This window comes from Rhinichthys klamathensis, unplaced genomic scaffold, assembly GCF_029890125.1.
Source record: "Rhinichthys klamathensis goyatoka isolate OS25496 unplaced genomic scaffold, OSU_Roscu_1.1 h1tg000473l_1, whole genome shotgun sequence".
In the NCBI taxonomy this organism is placed as follows: Eukaryota; Metazoa; Chordata; class Actinopteri; order Cypriniformes; family Leuciscidae; genus Rhinichthys; species Rhinichthys klamathensis.
The window spans coordinates 86,746-108,947 of NW_026606961.1; the positions used below are offsets into that span (position 1 = coordinate 86,746).

A 22,202-nucleotide genomic window follows, 5' to 3' on the forward strand; every position below is an offset into this window, starting at 1 on the left:
GACTGCAAACAAAACACGGTTTGGGTGTCAAAACAACTGCACAGTGCCTTTTAAATTTAAAGAGAAAATGGAAGTCTTTTTGTTGTTATGTAGACAGTTACTATCAATATAATAGTGGTGATTTGGTTTTAAAAAAAGGATTCCTTTTCCTTTTTTGGTCATCAAAAAAGGATTCCTCATATTCATTCATTTTGATTTTACAGTAAACAAAAACTAGTAGTTACTATGGTATGCTGGTGGAAATATATATTTTTTTAAGGCTAGACGCGATGAAGCCGTTTCCCAAACCACAGTCACAATTTACATACAATGCGAATGAGACAAAACAAAGACCTTGATCCTGTCAGAACAATGAAAAAAAGAAGAAGAATAAAATGCGAACAGAATATCTGAATTTAAACTGTGGATGCAAACAGAAATCCACTGCTGAGCCAAGAGTCTCTATGTTTTATGACAATGTTTGATGTTTTCCGTCAGTTAAGAATACATGTATAAGAGAGGAATAAAAAGTTCTTTCAGCATCGACTCCTGATACTGCTGTTCTAAAGTCTAGTGTTACTCGCCATCCATTTCACTCTATTACTAACAGCTCTAAAAGGAGTTTGTCTGCCCTACAGTGCCCTGTTTTCATCCAGACATAGAAGGGCATATGAGAAGTCACAGCTCTGATTCATGTGCGCTGCAAGAAGAAGATGGATGCACAATCGTATTCTGCTGTCAGGGGGAATAAAGCGTATGGATGGACATCAGAAAGAGAGAGGGAATTATACTCCTCTTAGGGGAGAGAAGGTCCCATAAATAAATAACAGCCACACACCAGGGAATGTGGGATCAGAGGCACAGAGGGATCTGTACATGGCATTTGAGAGGAAGAAATTAATCCTGGGTCTGCTGGAAGCTTGTAAGGAAAGGGAGAATAAGTCAGAGTCACAAGGGGTTTACAGAGGTCAAAAGTGATAATATACCTGTGAAATGAAGGCTCACTGACTCTGGTAGACCTGTAGGAATGGAAGATTGTTAGTTGTTACTTTCACAAACAACTGCTAACAAATCACAGTAATTAGCAAGCAGGGTGAGAAATTATTTCATATTTAAATGGTTATGCTGAAGAGGGGAGTTTTACGACAAATGCATCGCTAACAATGCCTCAGCCGTTGGGTTTGACAGCTCTAGCACCAATTAGCATCAGAGTACTAATGAATAAAAAGTGCGCTGACATGTTTGCTAATTAACTTCCCATACAAACTATACGCATTTCAAATGAATGAGCGTGTCATTCTAGTATTGCATGCTACTATTGTTACATTCATAGAGCACTGTAAAAAAAAAAAAAAAACTCCAATTAAACCTGTTTTAGGACTCAATTTTCTAGTTGAATTAACAACAGAACTGTAAATTAATGAATTTGAGTTGTATTAAAACCTATTACACTACACATATTAAAATATTTAGTCTCTTATGCTCAACAAAGCTGCATTTATTTGATAAAAAAATACAGAAAAATAGCAATATCGCTAAATATTACACGTTTTATTTTATTTTATTTTATTCCTGTGATGTTAAAGCTGAATATTCACTCCCGTCTTTGTTGTCACATGATCACTCAGAAATCATCCTAATATACTGATTTGGTACTAAAAAAAAAAAAAAAATCTTATGTAGTAAAGTAAAAACTAACCTGTAAATGAGTACTGATAAAGTTCCTGAAGGTGGGACGGTGCTTGTGGGGGTCTGTAGATAATTTTGCCACTGTCAACATCAGCCTGGGTGAAGAGGCGCACATGATGGTAAGGTCTGTCCCTGTGCTCCAGCACACCTGAAAGAGGAGAGTGACATCATCATGTTCATATTAATATAACAATCAATCCAATATTAGAAGCTCAGAAATAATGAAAGAGAGATTGTGGGATAACGATTATTTATGCAAAACTGAATTAATATCCATGAGCTAAGCCATTTGGGTGCATCACAATCTTTTTCCACCATTTTTTTTAAACGTAAGAGAAGGTTCATAACCATTCTATTAATAATTGTTATTTAATACAGATAAAACATCTAATCCATGAAAGGATATGAAACATATTATAGAACCACAAATGAAGCTTCTCACAATTACCGTACCCTTCCATTACACCAAGTTCCACCTTTGAAATCATGTACTCGTTATTTAATGGTACAAAAAGGAGAACAAAACAAAACTATCAGGCTTCCATTATGCCTATGAGTGTCCTTCCCCTCACCCCTATGACAATAATAGAGGTTTAGTTACCATGGCCTGAGGTGAGTGCTTTGGTGATGTTGTAGACAAGCTTGTCGCTGGGCGTCTCAGAGTCAGTGAAGGAGAGAGCAGAGGGAGATATCACAGTCACGCGATCTTCCAGTGCCTGCACACACACAGCCAAAAACATTTACACTTGATCAAGACAATGTCTGCAGTCAATTGTCAGATGCTTACCAAGACTGCATTTATTTATATAGTATTCCAACTAAAATTAACCATATTCTATTACATTTAAAATGTAATTTATCCATGCTGAATTTTCAGCAGTCATTACTCTTCAGTGTCACATGATCATTCAGAAATCATTATATTATGCTGATTTGGTGGTCAAGAAACATTTCTTATTATTATCAATATAGAAATGCTTTGTGATGCATTTTCCCCCTAGGATTCTTTGATGAAAAGAAAGTTCAAAAGAACAGCATTTATTTGAACTTTTTTTTGTAACAATGTGCAGTTCTTACTGTCAATTTTGATCAAATTAATGTGTCTGGCTAAATAGAAGTATTCATTTTTTGGCCAAAAAGAAAAAATCATATTGACCTTAAGCTTTTCTCCCCATTTACATAGCTGCCAACTTGGCAGCTATGACCTCTCACGCAAGGTCTCTCGCTCGCTTTCCCTCTCTGCCGTGCGCGCGCTACGCGGTTTGGAGCACAATCTCTGTCTCGCGTGCGCGCTCGCTCTAGATTCCGGGAGATTTTAACTAATTTGCGGCATAACTAGTCGATCACGAGTGGCTCAACAGGTAGATATATAGATAAACTCATCTTCCAGGGATTTGACCGACCAGGTTGACACTTCAGCGTGAGAAATCGGGGGTGTGGCGTGTGAGCGTGTGAAACCAATCCAATGCGTGAGAGTTGGCAGCTCTGCATTTAACTGGCGAGGTGTTTTAAGTGAAAAAACAAAAACATAAAAACATTTGACTAACCAGGAATATAAGTAAAAAAAAGAAAGAAAAAAAAAAGAAGAAGAAGCAGTTGTCTGGATACACTGAATTTTAACTCCTATTTAACTAGACAGAGAATCCTTTAGTCTTTTCATGTCCTGCTGTTTGAATCTTACAGTAATCTGCAGGTCGGCTCCAGGTGAGATCTGAGGCATGCCGGGGCTTTGAGGCATCACTCCTATAGTGAAGGTCTGCTTATCACTCAGAGTCTCTGGATAAACCTCACTTGAAACCTGTCAACAAAAGTACCCACACATGAACAAACATTTATGAACTAAACAAATACCACAGTGCACATGTGTGTTTCCACTAGAATTTATTTATTTTTACATTTTTGTGAAAAAATTGTCTGTGTGGACCGAAATAAATTTTGTTGAATTGGGGGAGGGGGAATTAAAAATCGTGAGCAGACACCACACAAATAGGTTGAAAAAACACTTCATGATCACACAAACACCCCTGAGGACATAAATTAAACCATGTCGAACCATTAAAACTCAAATCTTATTTAATGAAGTCTGTGGCACAGGGTGCAGCCTCAGGCAAGATGTGAAGAAAAAAGAACAAACAAGATGGGAAAGCAATTTTCTGCAGGAGACAAAAACACTGTTGTGTCAAGAGTCATTAGGGGTTTAAGCTGATGGATTAACTGTGATTGAATGTCCTTTAATGCTGCTTACACTGATTTGAAACTGGATTTGAAGACAAATTAGCTCATTTATACCGAAGTAATGCAGTGAGGCTGGTGAAGGAGAAGTAGGACAGATGGACAAATTGGCCTAAGAGTGTGAAGCAGAACTGAAGTAAAATGGAGAAAATAGTCCAATAGGGCGAGAGACGGGAACAATGTGTTTATCTTCCTAAGAGGTTTGTGTTTGCTTTGTGCATCACTTGTAACACGAGATACACTGATCTAAAAGTCTGATTTTGTGTGTGTGAGAGAGAGAGAAAGAAAGGTACACAACCATTTAAATGTTTTTTTTCTTTTTTTCTTTTCTTACAAAGCTAATTCATTTCTTAAAAAAAAAAACATCTCCTGAGCAATCTTAATTCATATCAATATCATAAGATGCCTTTAGTGTTTGTATACTGACTCAGTCGATAACCCCATTGCTTTCAAAAAATAAATGATTGCAGTAAAATTTACTTATGTAAAGAGCATCAAAATTGGATTTATATCAAATATAAAATTGTTTTTAATTTATATATGTGAAACAGAGCAGTACATCTACAGATTAAAGCATGAACCCAGCCAGATGTTAACCTTTGATCCTACATACTGAGCCGCAGGGCTCTTGCTGAAGTGACAGTATACTGTATGCCTTGGGTTAAATTTATTGAGCACTGTGTCTCACCTGAAACTGAAAAGTGTCTCTCTGTGTTCCAGAACCATAGTGTCTGTACCAGACAGTTCCTTCATTAACATCTTGCTGTGTAAATGAGCTGGTGGGTGTGGTGTCCTGACCATCTGGGAAAGACTGCCATGCTTCCACAGGACCATCGGCGGGCATAGACACCAGCACGATCTCCCCTAGACACACAAGATTCCTTTAGAAAGAAGCATTTCACTGTAGTGCATGGCACTGAATTGAGTTCAGAAAGAAAGACAGACATAGAGTAAGGAATTCTAGAGTCAGATAATGATGATGATGTTGATACCGTGTTTGGGCTGTCCACTCTCAGAATAAATGGTGTACAGGATTTCAGAGTCACTGGCTCCTTGGAACTGAGCATTGAGACACTTTTTAGACAGCTGCACCATTCCTCCCTCCCTCACCCAGGTCTTAGGCACTGAACGCAGGTGAGGAGTCAATTCAACCTAAAGAGAAGCCATAATGCACCATTAATGGTATGTTTATTTCAGCTTATAACAGCGTGTAAAGTACCTCATAATAAAATAATAGTTTATACACTACTGTTCAAATGTTTCTGAAAGAAATCTCATAAGTTTACCAAGGCTGCATTTATTTGATCAAAAATACAGTATAACAGTAATGTTGTGACTGTGAAATACTATTACAATTTAAAATAACTGTTTTCTTTTTTAATGTTTTAAAATGTATTTTATTCCTGTGATGGCAAAGCTGAATTTTCAGCATCCATTATTCCAGTCATCAGTGTTACATGATCCTTCAGAAAGATCCTTGCATTTTACATTGAGGAACATCAAGGCTCCACTTCCTATGCCAGGAATCTTGAGTGGGCTCTGAACATCCCGACACTAGCTGAGGAGCTCATTGTGGTGAATAAGATCATCTGCTTCACAGATAATCAAAGACTTTCAAGGACGTGGAGAGATGAAAGCTCCGATTCACAAAGGAAACACCTTGGCACCCTTCCACCACCTTCCTGCTGATCCTGATGATCACCTCTCTGAGAGCGGGATGGATTTATAAGGCAAGGTTTTCACGGAAGAGTTCACTCATGGGTCAAAATTATAGTCTCTCCCTTAATTGAGAATTTTGCTGCATTTCATGTAGTGCATTTCTACCTGATATGACCCTTAAAGTCCCACTCCGATCATATTTTGAGCTATTTTTAAACATTCCCAGTGGTCTTTAAATTATGATTATGCCCTTTTTAGCCAAAATCACAAAACCTGTGCCGTTTTCTGGGACTTCGCTTCATCAGAGCGGCAGTAGCTCATTAGCAATTCGCCTCTGCGTTGTGGGCGGAGCCGTTGGCACGGAGACGCCCCTCCCCCTCCCCGTTGCTGAGAGCTCTGTCTCTCCCGCTAGCTTACACTCCCAATACCGGTGGGGCAACAGTATTATATACACGTTAATTATTATTATCCGAAGTTAATCAAAGTTATCACCGATCACCGATCATTATTTTACTCCAAGACGTCGCGTGTGGAGACGCCCAGTGGAGTTACTACGTCACAACTCCAGTCTATTTTAGCCGGCATTTTAGCGTCTGCTACTGATTCACAGCCATTTGAATGTAGAAATACTCAGAAATACAACTTTGAGCTTATTTTTCTCAAGATATGTCCTCTAACATCAGAAAAATGCCACAAGAACATGTTAACACCTAGAAAAACATTATTTTCATCGGAGTGGGTCTTTAAAGATGACTTTTGCTTGTGTAAACTACTGTCGATTCATTCATATTACATAACACTAGAAAACAACCAATTCATTTTGATGTTACACATCAAAATAAAACATTTTTTCCCTGACAAAACATCTTCTACAGTGAAGATGATACCTGCAAAGATTTTCTTTCTTTCTTTCTCTAACTTTCTCTCGATTTAGAGATCACAGTGTGGATAGTGCAGGTATTTGAGGTCTCCAGACTACATTAAACCAAGGATCATTCACCAGTGCTGAGCAATTACATGGATCAGGTACTACAAATGCCAAAGAACTTCTCTTCAAAAGGCTAATTGAAAGTCAGCTTCCTCATTTATCCCTTTTTGTCTTCATTGCAGAAATCCACATTACGAATCTTTTGAGATCAGTGACTTTGGCTCTTAGCGCCTTGTGTTGTGGATGTAATTTGACCTTTCCACTCAATGACACTTATGTGATTGCAAAAGACCTCAATGAAGTCTTCATGCGATTCTGCCTAATATAACTCACTGCGATCCTACCAGTAAAAACGATGTGCTATTGATCAGAAAACAGAGTGTTTACCCTGAAATAGGGCTTCCATTTGTCAAAAGCTGCTAAGGATGGGAGATAAGAGGTTGCAGCAGGGAACAAGGCAGGTGTAATCGGATGACACTACTGAGAGATGTGTGGATAACTGTGTATGGAAGGGGGAACAGAGATTGAAAAGAGCAAACAAAGTACTGCTATCTGTCTAGACATCAGCAGGCTGAGGGCATGTCAAATAGTCAGAAAGAAGCAATTTCAAGAGAGTGCTGATGATTATGTATGTACGTATAGTGGGAGAGAGGCATGAGATAGAGGTGTTTACCCTGTCACGAAAAACACTTTATGCACAGTAGTCTATATCACAGAATTGATCCATTGTGTCTCAATGTGCTTGCACTGTCAGATTTTTTTTATTTTTTTTATTGTACCTACATCATATTTGTGCCATATCGACTGCTACAGGGTACATACTAGTATCTTAAGGTTCAAATATGATCCCGTGAGGCAACGAGCACAGTAGTTGCAACCTCTGTATATTACTTTTCAGCCCTTGGTACTATGTGTATTGTACTTTGTTGCTGATATTTATTTGGTTCTGTTCCTTAAACCTATCTTTGTAAAGCGACATTGGGTGTTGGAAAGACGCTATATAAATAACAATTATTATTATTAATTATTATTAGTTGAACCCTATGTGATCACAAACAGACACCAACAGTAGACTGTAAACAGTGGTAACCTACAACTGTTATCTTAATGAGCAGTTTCTAGCTTAAAACCGTTTAATAAGGGATTTTCAAACCCAAAACAGGATCCCCTTGCAAGTGATCCTCATCTTAAATTATAATGGCAGCTAAATCATTTTAAGTACAAAGACCCATCCATCTCTCTATCCATTCTCTAAACCTCTCTCCCTATGTAGGGTCACAGGGAAGATGGGGCCTTTCCCAGCATCTCAGGCTGAAGGCATGTATAAAGACTTATTTATACATTTAATATTACAAATTGAGTAATAATTTAATTTTTTTTAAAATCCAAAATGAAATAACTGGCTTTTATATTATCATATAGCATATTACCAAAATATTAAACTTTTGAAAATAAAAATAGATTTGTCTATTAATTTCGACTAATATAAAACTAGGACTGGCAAAAGGAAAACAATAATTGCATGATCTCTGACCAGTCTATAGAAACTGTAATAATATCAGATTGAGATGTGTTGAAAATCAGATTGAAATGTGTTGAAAATAGTGTGTTAATGTTATTAATTTTAACAATATTTAATTAATATCTTAAATGAAAATGAGTCTTAAGTCTACCACTTCCACACACAGACACACACTACCTCCTTGCAGTCCCTTGGAATTACCCAGACTCCAGTAACAAAAACTAGGGCTGCCTCCTAATATTTGACTAATTGTTAGTCAACAAGAAGAGGCTTAGTCAACCAAAAATTTTATTAGTCGGTTAGTTGCAGGAGAAAAAAAACCTTGTGGTTAAGTCACGCAGTTAATGAGGGACACGTTCGCATCCTTATCGCATATCATCCATCACCCTCAAATATGGCTTATCATTTGAAAAATGTAAGTAGTAGCAACATGGTCGCTTGCTCTAATGTTAAACTAGATAAATGTGCGTTATTGTTAGGTGCTTATCCAAGTGTTTATGCATAGTGTGGAAGCTAAAGTATAGCGCGTTTCATGACATGGCGCCGGTGTTGTGCCGAATTCTGACTCCCACCAAATTATTACCCCACTAGTATTGGTAGGTTTAGGATTAGTTGTGGGGAGGGGTGAGGATTAAGGGTGGGGTTGGGATTAGGCAATCAGGTATCCACATCAACAAGGGGGGTATAATTTGGCAAGCCGTTGAAATTCGGCACAACACTGGCACGATCACTTGCATTTTTTCCTAGCAACGTCATTCGAAACTGAAAAATTCGAAAAAGGGTTGATTATTTGTATAAATTATTTGTGTAAACTCACAATAACAACAAAACATTGTGCCTTTGTAAAATAAGATAACAAAGAGGATTCGCTTTCTGCCGTCTCAGTCTCTGTGAACTTGAGCGTGACAAAAAATCAAAAGCGATTGTCAACCAATTCAAGTGGAAAACAAATATTTTCAGATTATGTAATCCATATGAAACATGCATATAAGCACTTCCACTACTGAAGAGATGACGAGTCATCATCGTTGACATAATCTCTACAGTCAAAAACACAGAAAACATTATCAATAAATTATTAAAATGTTTAGACAGTCTCCTTGCAGTTTTTTCACGACACATTCATAATCATTACCGTACTTTTGACGGTGCGCTGTGGCAAGCTTTATGCGTGTGCTTGAGCACTCATTAGGCTATGTATTATATAGGCAATTAAAAGGCTCATTATTATGAAATCTATGGCTTATTAATATACACATGCAATTAGTTGACTAATCACTTAAATGAATGACTACTAGTTGACTATCTAAAGATATCTAAAGACTAAAATCTTTAGTTGAGGGCAGCCCTGTATTTAGGCCTGTCCAGTGATGTTAAATTTTTTTCAGTGTACTCTTGAGTCTTGAATGATTTCATCATGACAGTGGACATGAAACACATAAATCAAGACATTACGCAGCGGTAGCCTGAGGTTCAATCATCAAGGTGGGTGCAGGAATCTATAATTAGCCAAAAAAACCTTGGTCATAGTCCAAAATGCAGAAGAGCCGATGGCCTGATGTTTTTCTTTTTTCTTTTTTACACTTACTTGAAAGAACATGACACATTGATAGGCCTATAAATAATTATAAGTTATCTAGTATTTAGTTATTAGTTATAAACAGCACATTTACAATGATAAAAAAAACTTCCAATTACAGAAAAATGTAGAAATTAAACACATTTAGCTGAAAATTTAAACAAAACAGGACATGCCATTTCAAAGAATATAAAACTATATGATAAGAAGAATAGCACTTCACATAAGTATGATAAAAAAGGTTTCATGAAGAATACTTTTTGATCAGGTGAACTATCACTTAGCAAATCTTTTTAAGAGTAAAACCAGTCATGTCCGTACCTTTTGAGCAATGCTGATGTGAAACAGGATGTTCTGGTAGCTGTGTCCATCATTGACCTGCAGCAGAAGTCTGTCCCGGTCTCCTTCTGAACCATCATGTACATACTCCAGCTGCTCAAGATCCAGGTCTTCCAGTTTAAAATTGGTTACTTGCACATCACCATGCACGTGTGTCAGGTGACCATGTTGAGGTGGTTCCAGAACCGTGATGAAAACGTCTTGTGGGTTATCAAGGTCACTGATGTGAAGAATGGACCTGCTGATGACGGCTGTCTCACCAGTGTTAATGTACAGGATTTGGTTGGTGATCACAGTGGGTGGCTGTGGAAGGGGTAAAATAACATTAATATTATATTCAAACTCAGTTTCAGTGAAACACAGAGGAGACAGTCAATCTTATCAGTAAAATATTTAAGATTTCACAATTTAATATTAGGGCCCCAATGCCCTTATTCTGTATTCTTTTTCCATCTACGCATTTTCCCAGTTTTATTTTATGAATTTAGGCACACAGAGGTGAGAATTCTATCAGTGCTTGACTAGAGTTGCTCAAATGAAAGACAAGATGCATGAAAATGAGGGAAACAGAAGGTTGATTTCTGTGCATTTGAGGTCCAAATGGGACTAACACAGACACAAATGGACAATACTGGATGTTGCTCTAGGAGTGTTTAAAGTGCTCAAGGTCCCTGCCAGGATCCAACATCACTTTGTCTATCATGACTTCATTCTGTATCCTTCCGCATCAACACTTATTTTCCAATTATATTTTTGGCCACTTTTAGTTATAGGCAAAAAAAAGAGATGACAAACGTTGCAGGCACGATTTGAATTAGTGTTGTCCAAATGAGCACCAAAGCATTTTGTTAACAATATACTTTTTGTGTAAAGCAACTTAAACTAATGAAGATTCATTAGGTTGCTGTTGCACAGAGATGTGGAGAAAATCAGGCCACATTTGTTTACCACCACACAGGGAAGACAAGAGTAAATGGTTTATTTGCAAAAGACAATCTTTTCCCCCAGGGAGGGATTATTGCATTTTTTACTCTCTTTCTCTAAGGAATAGATTCACTGTCCTCTCTCTCTCTCTCTCTCTACTTTGAGATACTGCCTCACTCAACAGAAAGAAGTGCTCTGACTTCTCGGGCTGCTGTTATCAATCCATGAGGGGCAGGGATGTATTTTGGGTGTTATTTGTTGCAATGACATCCCTTAGATTTCTGTTGGGGAGCTCAGGTTTCTGTGTGTGTGTTCGTTTGGCTGGCGGAGGTCAGTGAGACAGGCAGTTCTCTGGAGGCTGTATCTACAGTATAAAGTGTAACAAAATGCTGCAGAGGAATGAAAGCGAGACAGATAGAGAGAGGGAAGAGATGCTGGCTCAGTGTGAGCTATAATGCCCTCCTCAGAGTGAGGATAATGGGCAGTCAATCTATGTTAAGGATGTGGACTATGGGCGTAAGCAGAGACTGTATAAGACGTGTGTGTGTGTGTGTGTGTACCTGCTGGGACAGTGCCTGCACTGGAACAGTCTGAGGCTGAGAGAACAGCTGAGGATCTGCTGCCCTTAACATGAACTGCCCACTTCTGAAAAACAAGTCGACATTACACTGCTGTGAGCAGATTCAAGGATATAAATAATATGGGTGAGTCAGGGTTTGCTTACATTTTGCTACAAAACCAAAAATCATCTATATTGTAGGGACCAGCTAACAGTCCACACAAAGACAACAGCTTGGTAAACATATTAAATAATGTCATACTGTTGGCACAACCATACTTTACCAAATAATGTCTTAATGAAAATTATTAGCTCATTATTGAGTCAATGGCATGTAATAGTTTCCATTTCACATTTTGACAGAAAAACAAACGTGTGTTTGTTTATAAAGTGGACAAAAGCAACAGAAAATGACACAATGACTATAAGACCCAGAGAAGCAAACGGCAGAGACGAAAATGAGAAAAAGACTGAGTAGCTTTTAAAGAGAAATGATAAAGACTGAAAAAGGGATACATTGTGAAAAGAGGGATGAGGAATAAAATAGGAGTGAAAGTGTGAGGGCACACAAATCACTTGTTAATTAAATCACAGAGCTGAAGGGAGTGAGAGGATAAGATATAAGCTGTGAGAAAGTTGAGAGAAAATTGAAGGTCAGCAGTCAATCTGACTTCCACACGTGATCAACACAAATGCTGTGGCTTATGGTCACTGTGGGGTGTGTGTGTGTGTGTCCTGTCAAATGCCTCAGCAACTTCACCGAGGTAATTAAAGCTAATGACTGCGCACACTACTCAGACTTAGTCCATCCCCCAAAACACACACACACACACACTCGACACCCGCTCGCCTTAATACAAAGTTGTTTTACTCCTGTACAGCATCTCTCTGGATATTTTGGTGTATATGATCAACAAATATCTAAAATATGTCTATCTAAGCAGAAATGGGCCACATCCCGCAGGAATGAAGAACAGAATCGTCACCTAAAGTGAGTGATATTTCAGGAGATGAGAAATGTAATCTTTTACATGAACTATAAACAGTGAGTAAACAATATGAAATGAATGATTTAGACTAAATGACCCAGGATTAATTCTGCCACTCCATGTTCCACACACACTCACTTGGTCTGCTCTTTATGATGAATGAAGCGCACAGCTCTATGTTTAAGCTGAGTAAAGGTGAAAATATCATCTCTGCCCAGTGCTCTGTCTCTGTCATTCTCCAGGACCACGAGGTGGCCGTTGCTAGGCGGTTGAAGGAGCTGGAGCAGCATGCTCTCTGATTGGCTATCTGCATCCTTAATTGACAGGAGAGCTGGATCCAGAGGCTTAACTCCACCAATAGGAACCAGCAGAGAGCCATTGATATAAAGAGATGGAGCGCGGCTGTTTGCTGTAGAAACAAAAGTGGATGAGATGGTCAAATACTCTTACAAATACTAAAAGCATACAGAATTTCAATAACTCAATAAAAACATAAAAACTAAATATATTTAAAATATTAAAATAGACAAATGTAAAATATAAAGAAATATAATATTTACTCTAACTCTCAGAAAAAAGGTTCAATGGTGTTCTATATAGAATCCTAGGTCTCTTGATTATTTTTTAAGCTAATTCCAAAACGTCATTTTAGAGTTACGGAGGTTTGAGCCACTGATAGCAGACTATAATGCTGGGGACACACTTAACGACTGGCTGAAACATTCTTACTGACTGTTTCCATCGACTGTAGGTAGCAGATTTTAAACACCGACTGTGAACACAGACTGAACGCGCTGAACACGAGTTTGGGCATGATCAGTCATAAGTATCAAATTACATTCATAACCGGCCTTACAGTAAGTGTGTCCCCGGCTTTATATAGTTATTAATGCAGTTATGAGAGAGAGAGAGAGAGAGAGAGAGAGAGAGAGAGAGAGAGAGAGAGAGAGAGAGAGAGAGAGAGAGAGAGAGAGAGAGAGAGAGAGAGAGAGAGAGAGAGAGAGAGATGTTGCAAATGAGACAGAAAAGCATGTGCGTAAATATTATTATTTATTTATTAATTCAATTCGTTTGAATTAATTCGTTCATTCTTTTTTTCTATTATTGACATTAGACTAGCCTAATAAATTAAACACAAAGCCCTTTTAACAAGTAGGCCTATCAATAATTATTTATTTGTATATTATCTGGAATAATTATGAAAACCTGTGCAGCAGGACTATCAATTTATTTATATATACAGTTTAATTTTCGATTGATTATAGATAGGACTATATACTTTTTTAATTAAAATTAAACTGCATGTGTCCATTGATTGTGAAGTTATCGAAAATTGCAGATCAGGCGCATGGGGCTGCCTGTTTTTTCTGGTTATGAATTGTGTCCTATTTTCCGTTATTACGGTTAACTACGCGCAGTGATATGGAACTGTAATGCGGTCAAACCTGTCTGGAACTACTTTAGCCGTGCGTTTCCCTAAAAATAATTGCACACCTTAGAACATTCTTGTGGCGAGCAGGACGAGGCCGAGGGACGTGAGAGAGCGGCGCAAGGCCGGTGGCGTGAGTGATAATGAACAACACCTGTGAGACGCACCGGTCTCGCATCTCTCACATCCCTCGGCCTCGTCCTGCTCGCCACAGTTCTCAACCAATCAGAATCACGCATTCAACAGCCCTGTAGTATAAATATCGGTAACCATATAGGTATCGGCTGATATATGTTCATTTTTAATGTTATAGTTATTGGCCCAATAAAAGCCGATAAATAATGGATTATTTTCTTCAGCTGACACACTTCAGATGCTCACTGTTCACCATGATGGTTTTGAAATGCTTAAAATATGATTGAAATCACTTAAAAGAAAATACAGTTAAGTATTTAAATGTCTAAGTACAGTTAACATGTGCAGCCCAAGTCATATAGGCTACATAAAATTATAATGAAACTTCCTTATAATTGTGTGCTTGGGACATGGATTTTAACGATGAGACTTTGTAATCAGGCTCTCAAAAATAATATAAAAACTCTTATTTAGATGTATTGGCCAAAATATATAGGTTATCGGCTTTTATATAAAGAATTATCGGTTAACGGTATCGGCCAAAGATTTCATATCAGTGCATCCCTAAAAAAAAAAAGAATAAAAAGAAAAATAGTTAATTAAAACTAAATCCATAAAATTATCCCATGATGGGAACCTCTAAAGGTTCTATATATGAAGTGCCTGTCAGAACCCTTTAAGGCTCTCTATAGAACCTTTTATTTTAAATGTGTACATACTAAAAGCACTGCACCGATTATGCTGGCCAAGTATAAAGATTTCTTTTGGTCTGTAGAAATCTTATTTTGTATCAGATATGTGAAGCAGAAATTCCAGGTTACCATGGCAGGCTCTTGTTTTTCGGTCAGCGTAGTATCCATGACCACAATCCGGGATGCATCGCCCACCCTTCAGGAAGGAGCTCTCAGCACAGACGTGACACTCACCTGCACTCACGCACTCCAAGCAACCAGCTGAGCATGCTGGGAAATAACAGTAAACAATCTGTCATGATTAGACTCAGGTAGGACACGAGAGGGAACTGCGTCACACTATACTGAGCTTCTCTAAAATTAGCAGGTTGGTAAGCATGCCAAAATGAACAATGTAGGCAGTCACGATCACTCTCTCAGACCAGATTTACAGCACTCACCGGTGCACTGACGGGTCGAGTCGTCTAAAAAGTAGCGCTTTCCGCATTCCAGTACACACTGTCCATTCAACACAGCATGCGGCAGCTGGCACCGCTGGCATCGGCCATGGGTCTGGCACTGATCACAGTGCTCATCACAGCCTGTTCAGAGAAAGAAGAAGGAAGAGAAAGACTGAAGACAGGAAATTTGATTGATATTTTATATGAAATCCAAGTTGTCTATACATACTAAAATGATTTTTTTAAATTCCTTTTAAAAGTTGGTAATATTTTTGAATGTTTTTGAATGTTTTATGCTCACCAAGGCTGCATGTTTTAAAAAATTGAAAACAGTACAAATAGTAATGTTGTGAAATAATACTACAATTTGAAATAACTTTTCAATTTCAATATATTTTAAAATGCAATTCATTGTGATGGCAAAGGTGAATATTCAGTGTCACATGATCCTTCAGAAATTATTCTAATATGATAATTTTGTGTTGATTCATTCTGTGTTCATACATTGATCAATGTTGAAAACAGTTGTTTTGATTCCTATTTTTGTGTAAACCGCAATAGATTTTTTTTTTTTTGACAGGATTCTTTGAAGACTAGAAAGTTCAACAGAACAGAACAGCATTTATTTGGAATATTTGTAACATTACTGTCTTTACTACATTACTGTCACTTTTGATCAATTATATATATCCTTGCTAAATGAAAGCATTAATTTCTTTTAAAAAAAGATCTTACTGACCCCAAACTTTTAAATGGTAGTGTAAATGTATTATTATTTTTTATTTTTTTAAATCTTTATTTAATAAGAAATACAATTTACAGACCCAAATCTACAGAGACACTACATGCTTATACATTCATCCTCACATTCATACCCCAAAAACATACATGAGAAAAGGTTTCATATAATTATAATAAACATAGAATATTATTCCATTTTTTGTTATATTCATCTAATTTATTGTTGCTTTCTGCTATTATCTTTTCTAAAAGAAGATGCGACCTTATAACCTTCTTAAAGTAACCTAAACACAAGCATGATGATACTTTTGTTTTAAAAATAAACATTTTCCCTATTAATAAAATGGTATTTATCACAAGCAAACTACCTGTAAAATGACCAAGTACAATTATAGTTTGAGGTGTTATGGTAAATTCCATTTTAGCCGTCTTTAACCAAGCTTGGACACTTGACCAGAATTTATATACTACTGGGCAAAAGTAAAATAAGTGCCATAAATGTATTATTAAAATATAATAATATTATAACAATTATTAATTAATAATACATTTAAAAGAGATTAAAATATAATAAATTATAATAGATGTAAAATAAATTCCAGTTCCTCTGCTGAAATGTTTCAGTGTCAGTGAGTTAAATACTACATGCTACAATAACTTTTTAATGCTGTATAATATCAATCTTTCAAAATCACAGAAAAAAGTGAATTTTAAGTAATGTGCTTCTTCAATCTGGTCTATACCTACAGCACCGCTGACAGACTTTCAGTCTAATTTGAAATCAATCCATTAAAGTGCCATTAAACCTTGGCTCTAGCACAGCGGCTGATGTTGGCACTATACAGCTGAAATTAGTGGCCCTCCCTCCCTCACTCCCCGACTGTGACAACTGACTGAGAGATTGAAATGTCAACGTTTATTGAGCTGGAAAATTGATTGGTTGGACTCATAATGAAGGTTGTTAGTTTTGTTGATGACTGACTTAGACATCTCTCGGCATCCTGGTAGAATCCTGGCGAGCAACCCGGCACACAAATGCCATCCTGCAGGACGTATCCCTCCATGCACTGCAGACAGTCACTACGCAGGGGTCCGCGGCACGCGTTACAGCTCCAGTCGCACTCTGAGAGAAACAGAGAGAAAGATAGAGTGGGTGGAAGGAATATGAGAAGAAAAATGATTAATTGGAGTGTGATTGAAGAAAAGCAAATTGAAACTAGAAAGAAAAAGGCCAAGAGCCAGTGATGAGAGAGAGCATGACAGATTGGCGTTAGATTTGCATTTACTAAAGGAAAAAACAGCGTATGATAAAGACCAATCACTTTTAATTCAGTATGCAAATTTGACAACATTATTGCCTAAAGGAATGGAGAACTTTCTAGAAATGTTAATTAATAAAGCAATATGCCAAGAAAGACTGTATGTTACAGTGGCGTGTTTAAACACCCCTTGAAGTTGTGATGTAGCAGAAACAGTGACATCTTTTCTTTCATTTATTCTGTACAATGAATAAACAATTTGCCCGCCAAGTAATATAGTTCATTAGTTTATCTGTGGCGAGGTAGCATAAGTATAATCACAGCTGTGCATCAACTACCATTTAACAACAGCTTTAACACAGCTCGTCCAGTCAGAATGGACCATCTTTTTATAAGCATTTCATAAAGTAGGTTTTATTTCAATTTAAGGTTCAATTATCTGCAAAACCAAGCTTGAATAGTATCTGTACAAAAAAGAAATATGAAGGATTTCAATACACCGCTTGACTTACAATGAGAAAGATAAGAGACAAAATTTCAGTTCTCAAATCATCCATTATAGAGAGCACTAGCCGACCATTTGATAACTCACAACCAGACCTCCGCTCTCTAAATCAGCAAAGCTCATTAAAAAGCCCCATCACGCTCTTTCTGTCATCGCTCAATCTATATAATCTCATCATCTCTCCCCTCATTCAATGAAACCATCCTCCCAGCCAAAACATTTCAAACATTCCTCTGAAAAGAACAGTGGCTAACTTCATTTAACACTACATCCAATTCAAATGTCAGTGATGTCCATATTTACTGCTTCAACTCAAAAGCAGCTCATTTGTCCATGTCATTTAGACTGTGTTCTTCTTTCAGATATCTATCCATAAAGATACAGACAACAATGATGTACAGCATTATTGATGTGCTACCTCCAAATATTGTCAAGGTAACCTTCCTTCACTGTACTGCGGGGTAAACAGCATCACATATCTGTAACACATGCGTACTCCCTCTGTTATTGTCCCTCTTTCTGATTCACTCTCACTCATTCAAAAACACACATACTCGAGGGACAAAAAAAGTAAAATCTGTCTCCTTTTGATCTTCTCTGTAATTCCCATTAAAACAAAACAAAGGTCTCACGGTATGGGTATCTATGTTCCACACCCAAATCCCAAACCACATCGTATTAAGATTTGAACACACACACAAACATATCTTCTCTGAAATTAAATTAATTATTAATTTAACTAGACTAGTGTTTTCTTGAAATGTACTTGACCTTAATTATTAGATATTAAAATACATTCCCTTTAGCCCAACTGTCCTGTGCATTTTAAGGATGCATGTTAGTTATTAGGGATGCACGATATATCGGCCACATTATCGGTATCGGCCGATATATGATCATTTTTAATGTTATCATTATCGGCCCGACAAAGGAAATTTAGCCGATATATTAAAGCCGATAAATAATGTATTATATCCTTCAGCTGAGACGCTTCAGATGCGCACTGTTCAACATGATGCTTTTAAACTGCTTGAAATATGATTGAAATCACTTTAAAAAAGGAAAATACAGTTAAATTGCCGCAAGTCTGTCATATCGGCTACATAACATTATAATGAGAACATCATAATAGTGTTTGTATCTTGGCTTTTAATGGTGAGACTTTTGGTTTTATAATCAGCCTCTCAAAAATTATCTAAAAATATGGATTTAGATTTATCTGCCAATATATTGGTTATCGGCTTCCAAATGTAAAGAATTATCGGTTATTGGTATCGGCCAAAATTGTCATATCGGTGCATCCCTATTAGTTATAATAGACTGATAGAGGCTGGAAGGCTGGAACACACTACACATCTTTCAACATCTGAACAGTTTTTAAAACAATGGGCATCATCCACTTTCCGACTTTGTACATGGTTACAGAAAAAACTGGGCATCGTACACTAAATGACTGAGGATCACATAGTACTAGACCTTCATGCTGATCCAAACACAACAAACTCAGACAGAAACATGGTCCTTGTTGCTAGGAGACGCATGAAAAATTAAAACAATATGTGTTCTGGAATCTGCTCAAAATATCAAACATGTTTGATTTCCTCTAGCTGGATGGAATCATAGTCTGAAGCTAAGAAATCTCGAATCCAACTTTCTGAGAAAACATTATGTAGTGTATTCCAGCCTTTATGAGATGAATGTTCAATGGCTACAAAAGAAGAAACAGGAACATAACAGTTTTGGAGCAGCAAGGCCAAAATAATGGGCGATACAACAAACATACAAATCAAAGAATCAAATCCAGATACCTGTCTCATGGACAAGTAAAACTAATAGTTTAGTTTAACACTACAGGATCAGTCATTTAAAAGAACTCAATTTTGATGATTTCATGTATGGCTCACCTCTGCATGTGCGTGTGGTGGTGTTCAGGTAGTACTGATGAGCACAGCTCTCATACTGACACTCCCCAAACAGAAGCACTTTAGCAGGATCTCTACAGGATGTACACACACCCGCCATCTCACAGCTCAGACACTGAGTGTCACACACTGAAACACACACACAATAATCATTTCATCAATACGTAATCCTGTATCATATGTAATATGTCTCTAAATTAGCAACATAATTAAAACTTTGCTGAAAACCCTATTGTACACAATCTCCTACATGCCTTATGTCTGATATGATTGATAGTTTATACTGTTTTAGCATGTAAAAGGATTTTTAGATTCATTTTTAAAAAGTTTCCCTTACTGATACAGTTGCCTTACTGAATTTTATACAATTAAATGCAAAAATAACTTTCATTTTCTTTCGGAATATTACTGAAAAAAACCCCAACATCATTTTTTAGAAAAATCATGGTAAGATGTATGTAAATACATTGTATGCAAATATGATACATCAGGCTTTTGAGGAATGTTTATTTGTACATTTCTCAATCATCGTTGTATTGCATTATATGTTTGGCCCCCCCAACAAAAACTACAAAAATCATAAAACTAAGCATTTATTTATTATCTTGCTAAGACAAATTATTGGGAGTTATGCAATGCAGTGACAACTGTTATTTATTTGCATTTTATCTAAGCAGTCTGCTGTACGGTTATGAATTGATTTACATCACCAGCTATCAGAATTTAATCTTACTTTTTGGCCATATAAAATATCAGCAACTGCACCACATTGCATATTTTTGCTCAGTTTGAGCCGTTGAATAAAATCAACGTTTTTTTTCCTCCTCGAGTACGATATTCAATCATATTCAAACTATATGAGCCATAAAGCCTGATGTATCAAATATGATTATCAAACACATATGCAGTTTTTATTATGGATGGATGGATAGATGGAGGCACAATAAAAAACTATAAGTAAAGATGAACTTACTTTGGCACACCCTGTTTTCATCAGCGTAATATCCGGTTGGACAGCGAGGGCTGCAGAGACCCGACGGGGCCAAAACATCAGGTGCCAAACAGGAAGTACAGGTGAGAGGACCGTCCCCACTGCACTCCTCACAGGAAGAGTGACATTCTGGAGAACACAGGCACAGGACAATAAGAACGATGACCAAACAATTAGCACAGTAAGTATGAAGACGAGATAATTATATCAAATATCTTTTAGCTTTGGAAATAAGGGTCTCTAGAGAGGAATGGGATGAAAAAGGCTTTATTTACACCTTCCATTGTGTAAATTAATTATAACTTTCTGTTAATAACATATAACACTATATATACATTGTAAACTGCTGTCATGTAGATGCATACGAGTGATTGAGAAAAGACTCAGTTTTAGCAGAAAATGATTGTCAAACTCTTAGAATCTTAGAAAATAGTGCAACACTTGTATCAGATAACCTTGACATTTTAATGAGTGCTGTTGCCAAGGACATTCACATTCCACAACAGTATTATAAAAACAGTAGATATTTAAAAGCAATACTTGACATCCAGCTATCCATTCAAATATGACATTCAGTCTGCTGTCAACTTGACATATCACCTTCAAAGAGGGCACAGACTTGCTAATGCTAAGTGCAAGTCATTTCCATTAATGGTCTTTTGCCTTTAATGTACATAGAGCCAATTCAGACATACACACATACACACACACTCACGTACACACTTGTGCACATGCACGCTCCCTTTGTATCACGCAAAAGCCAGGCAATTAAAAAAGGTCATAATGGTTTATAGATCACATCAGCATCTTAAAAGATTTTGCATTAAAGCCGAGCACTACATCACACTCCCTAATAAAAACAAATGCACCGTCTCATCTACACTGTCAGCAGAGGAGCCACTTTCAAAGCATCACAGGTAATTGCATCAGGGTTATGAAAACAGAGGCTCTGGCTATATTACATTGAGAGATCACGTAGAATGACAAACCCGTGCATAAAGAGGATGCTGGCATTGAGATTAGACACTGTGTGTGACTAATGATGCTCATTCTACATAATGAAACTCATGCTGGAAATAAAGCAGCACACGGTTTTCTCAGAGGAAGACAGTTAGATGATATTAAAAGATGTGATGAATTATCATTGCAGATGCAGATTAGGGTTCAACATAAGCATATTGTGACAATCTTATCACCATGGTTGCGATATTACAATCATAGTTATGTAAAAAACAAACAAACAAAAAAACAGGAAAAGATGTGAATAATCAGTTAATAAAAAAGGAAAGTGAAGCTCCATTCTCCTTATTATTTTGTTCATATAGATGTACTAGATGTCAATTCACACAAGTAATTTGTTAATTGTAACTTACAAATAACTAGAAATGATTTGATACTGTACATTAATCTTAGGTTTTTGGCACCACATCTCGCACATTTGGCATTACAAATTACGGTGGCAAATTACGTTTTCCCTTTTACATTATTAGTAGAATTGTATACAAAAATTTTTTTTTCAATTATATTATAATATACATTTAAAAGGAGACCTTACAATAAGTCTTACTAATATAACAAAAATGAAGCGTGTTATTGCTCGACCTGATATTGTTTTGCATAAAAACGCAGTGAATCATGTGTAGCCTCACAAGGGTAAAAACTAAATGCCGTCTGTACACATCTGGTTCT

The 22,202-nt window shown here is 37.0% G+C and overlaps 1 protein-coding gene across 3 annotated transcripts in view; it reads right to left on the bottom strand.

The window, feature by feature from the left end:
- fras1 (Fraser extracellular matrix complex subunit 1) overlaps positions 1 to 22,202 on the bottom strand; it is a 120,288-nt gene that overhangs the window by 29,238 nt on the left and 68,848 nt on the right. For 2 of the 3 annotated variants that reach the window (XM_056236940.1, XM_056236942.1), the window contains 14 exons: positions 20,496 to 20,642; positions 19,505 to 19,651; positions 16,819 to 16,959; positions 15,096 to 15,236; positions 14,785 to 14,925; positions 12,538 to 12,808; positions 11,412 to 11,496; positions 9,910 to 10,230; positions 4,893 to 5,052; positions 4,589 to 4,764; positions 3,350 to 3,466; positions 2,270 to 2,384; positions 1,679 to 1,816; positions 966 to 998 (listed from right to left, as the gene is read on the bottom strand). In XM_056236940.1, coding sequence (XP_056092915.1) covers positions 966 to 998; positions 1,679 to 1,816; positions 2,270 to 2,384; positions 3,350 to 3,466; positions 4,589 to 4,764; positions 4,893 to 5,052; positions 9,910 to 10,230; positions 11,412 to 11,496; positions 12,538 to 12,808; positions 14,785 to 14,925; positions 15,096 to 15,236; positions 16,819 to 16,959; positions 19,505 to 19,651; positions 20,496 to 20,642 — 2,133 coding nt within the window. The remainder of the gene's footprint in view (positions 1 to 965; positions 999 to 1,678; positions 1,817 to 2,269; positions 2,385 to 3,349; positions 3,467 to 4,588; positions 4,765 to 4,892; positions 5,053 to 9,909; positions 10,231 to 11,411; positions 11,497 to 12,537; positions 12,809 to 14,784; positions 14,926 to 15,095; positions 15,237 to 16,818; positions 16,960 to 19,504; positions 19,652 to 20,495; positions 20,643 to 22,202) is intronic. The other variant, XM_056236941.1, reaches the window with a different exon arrangement.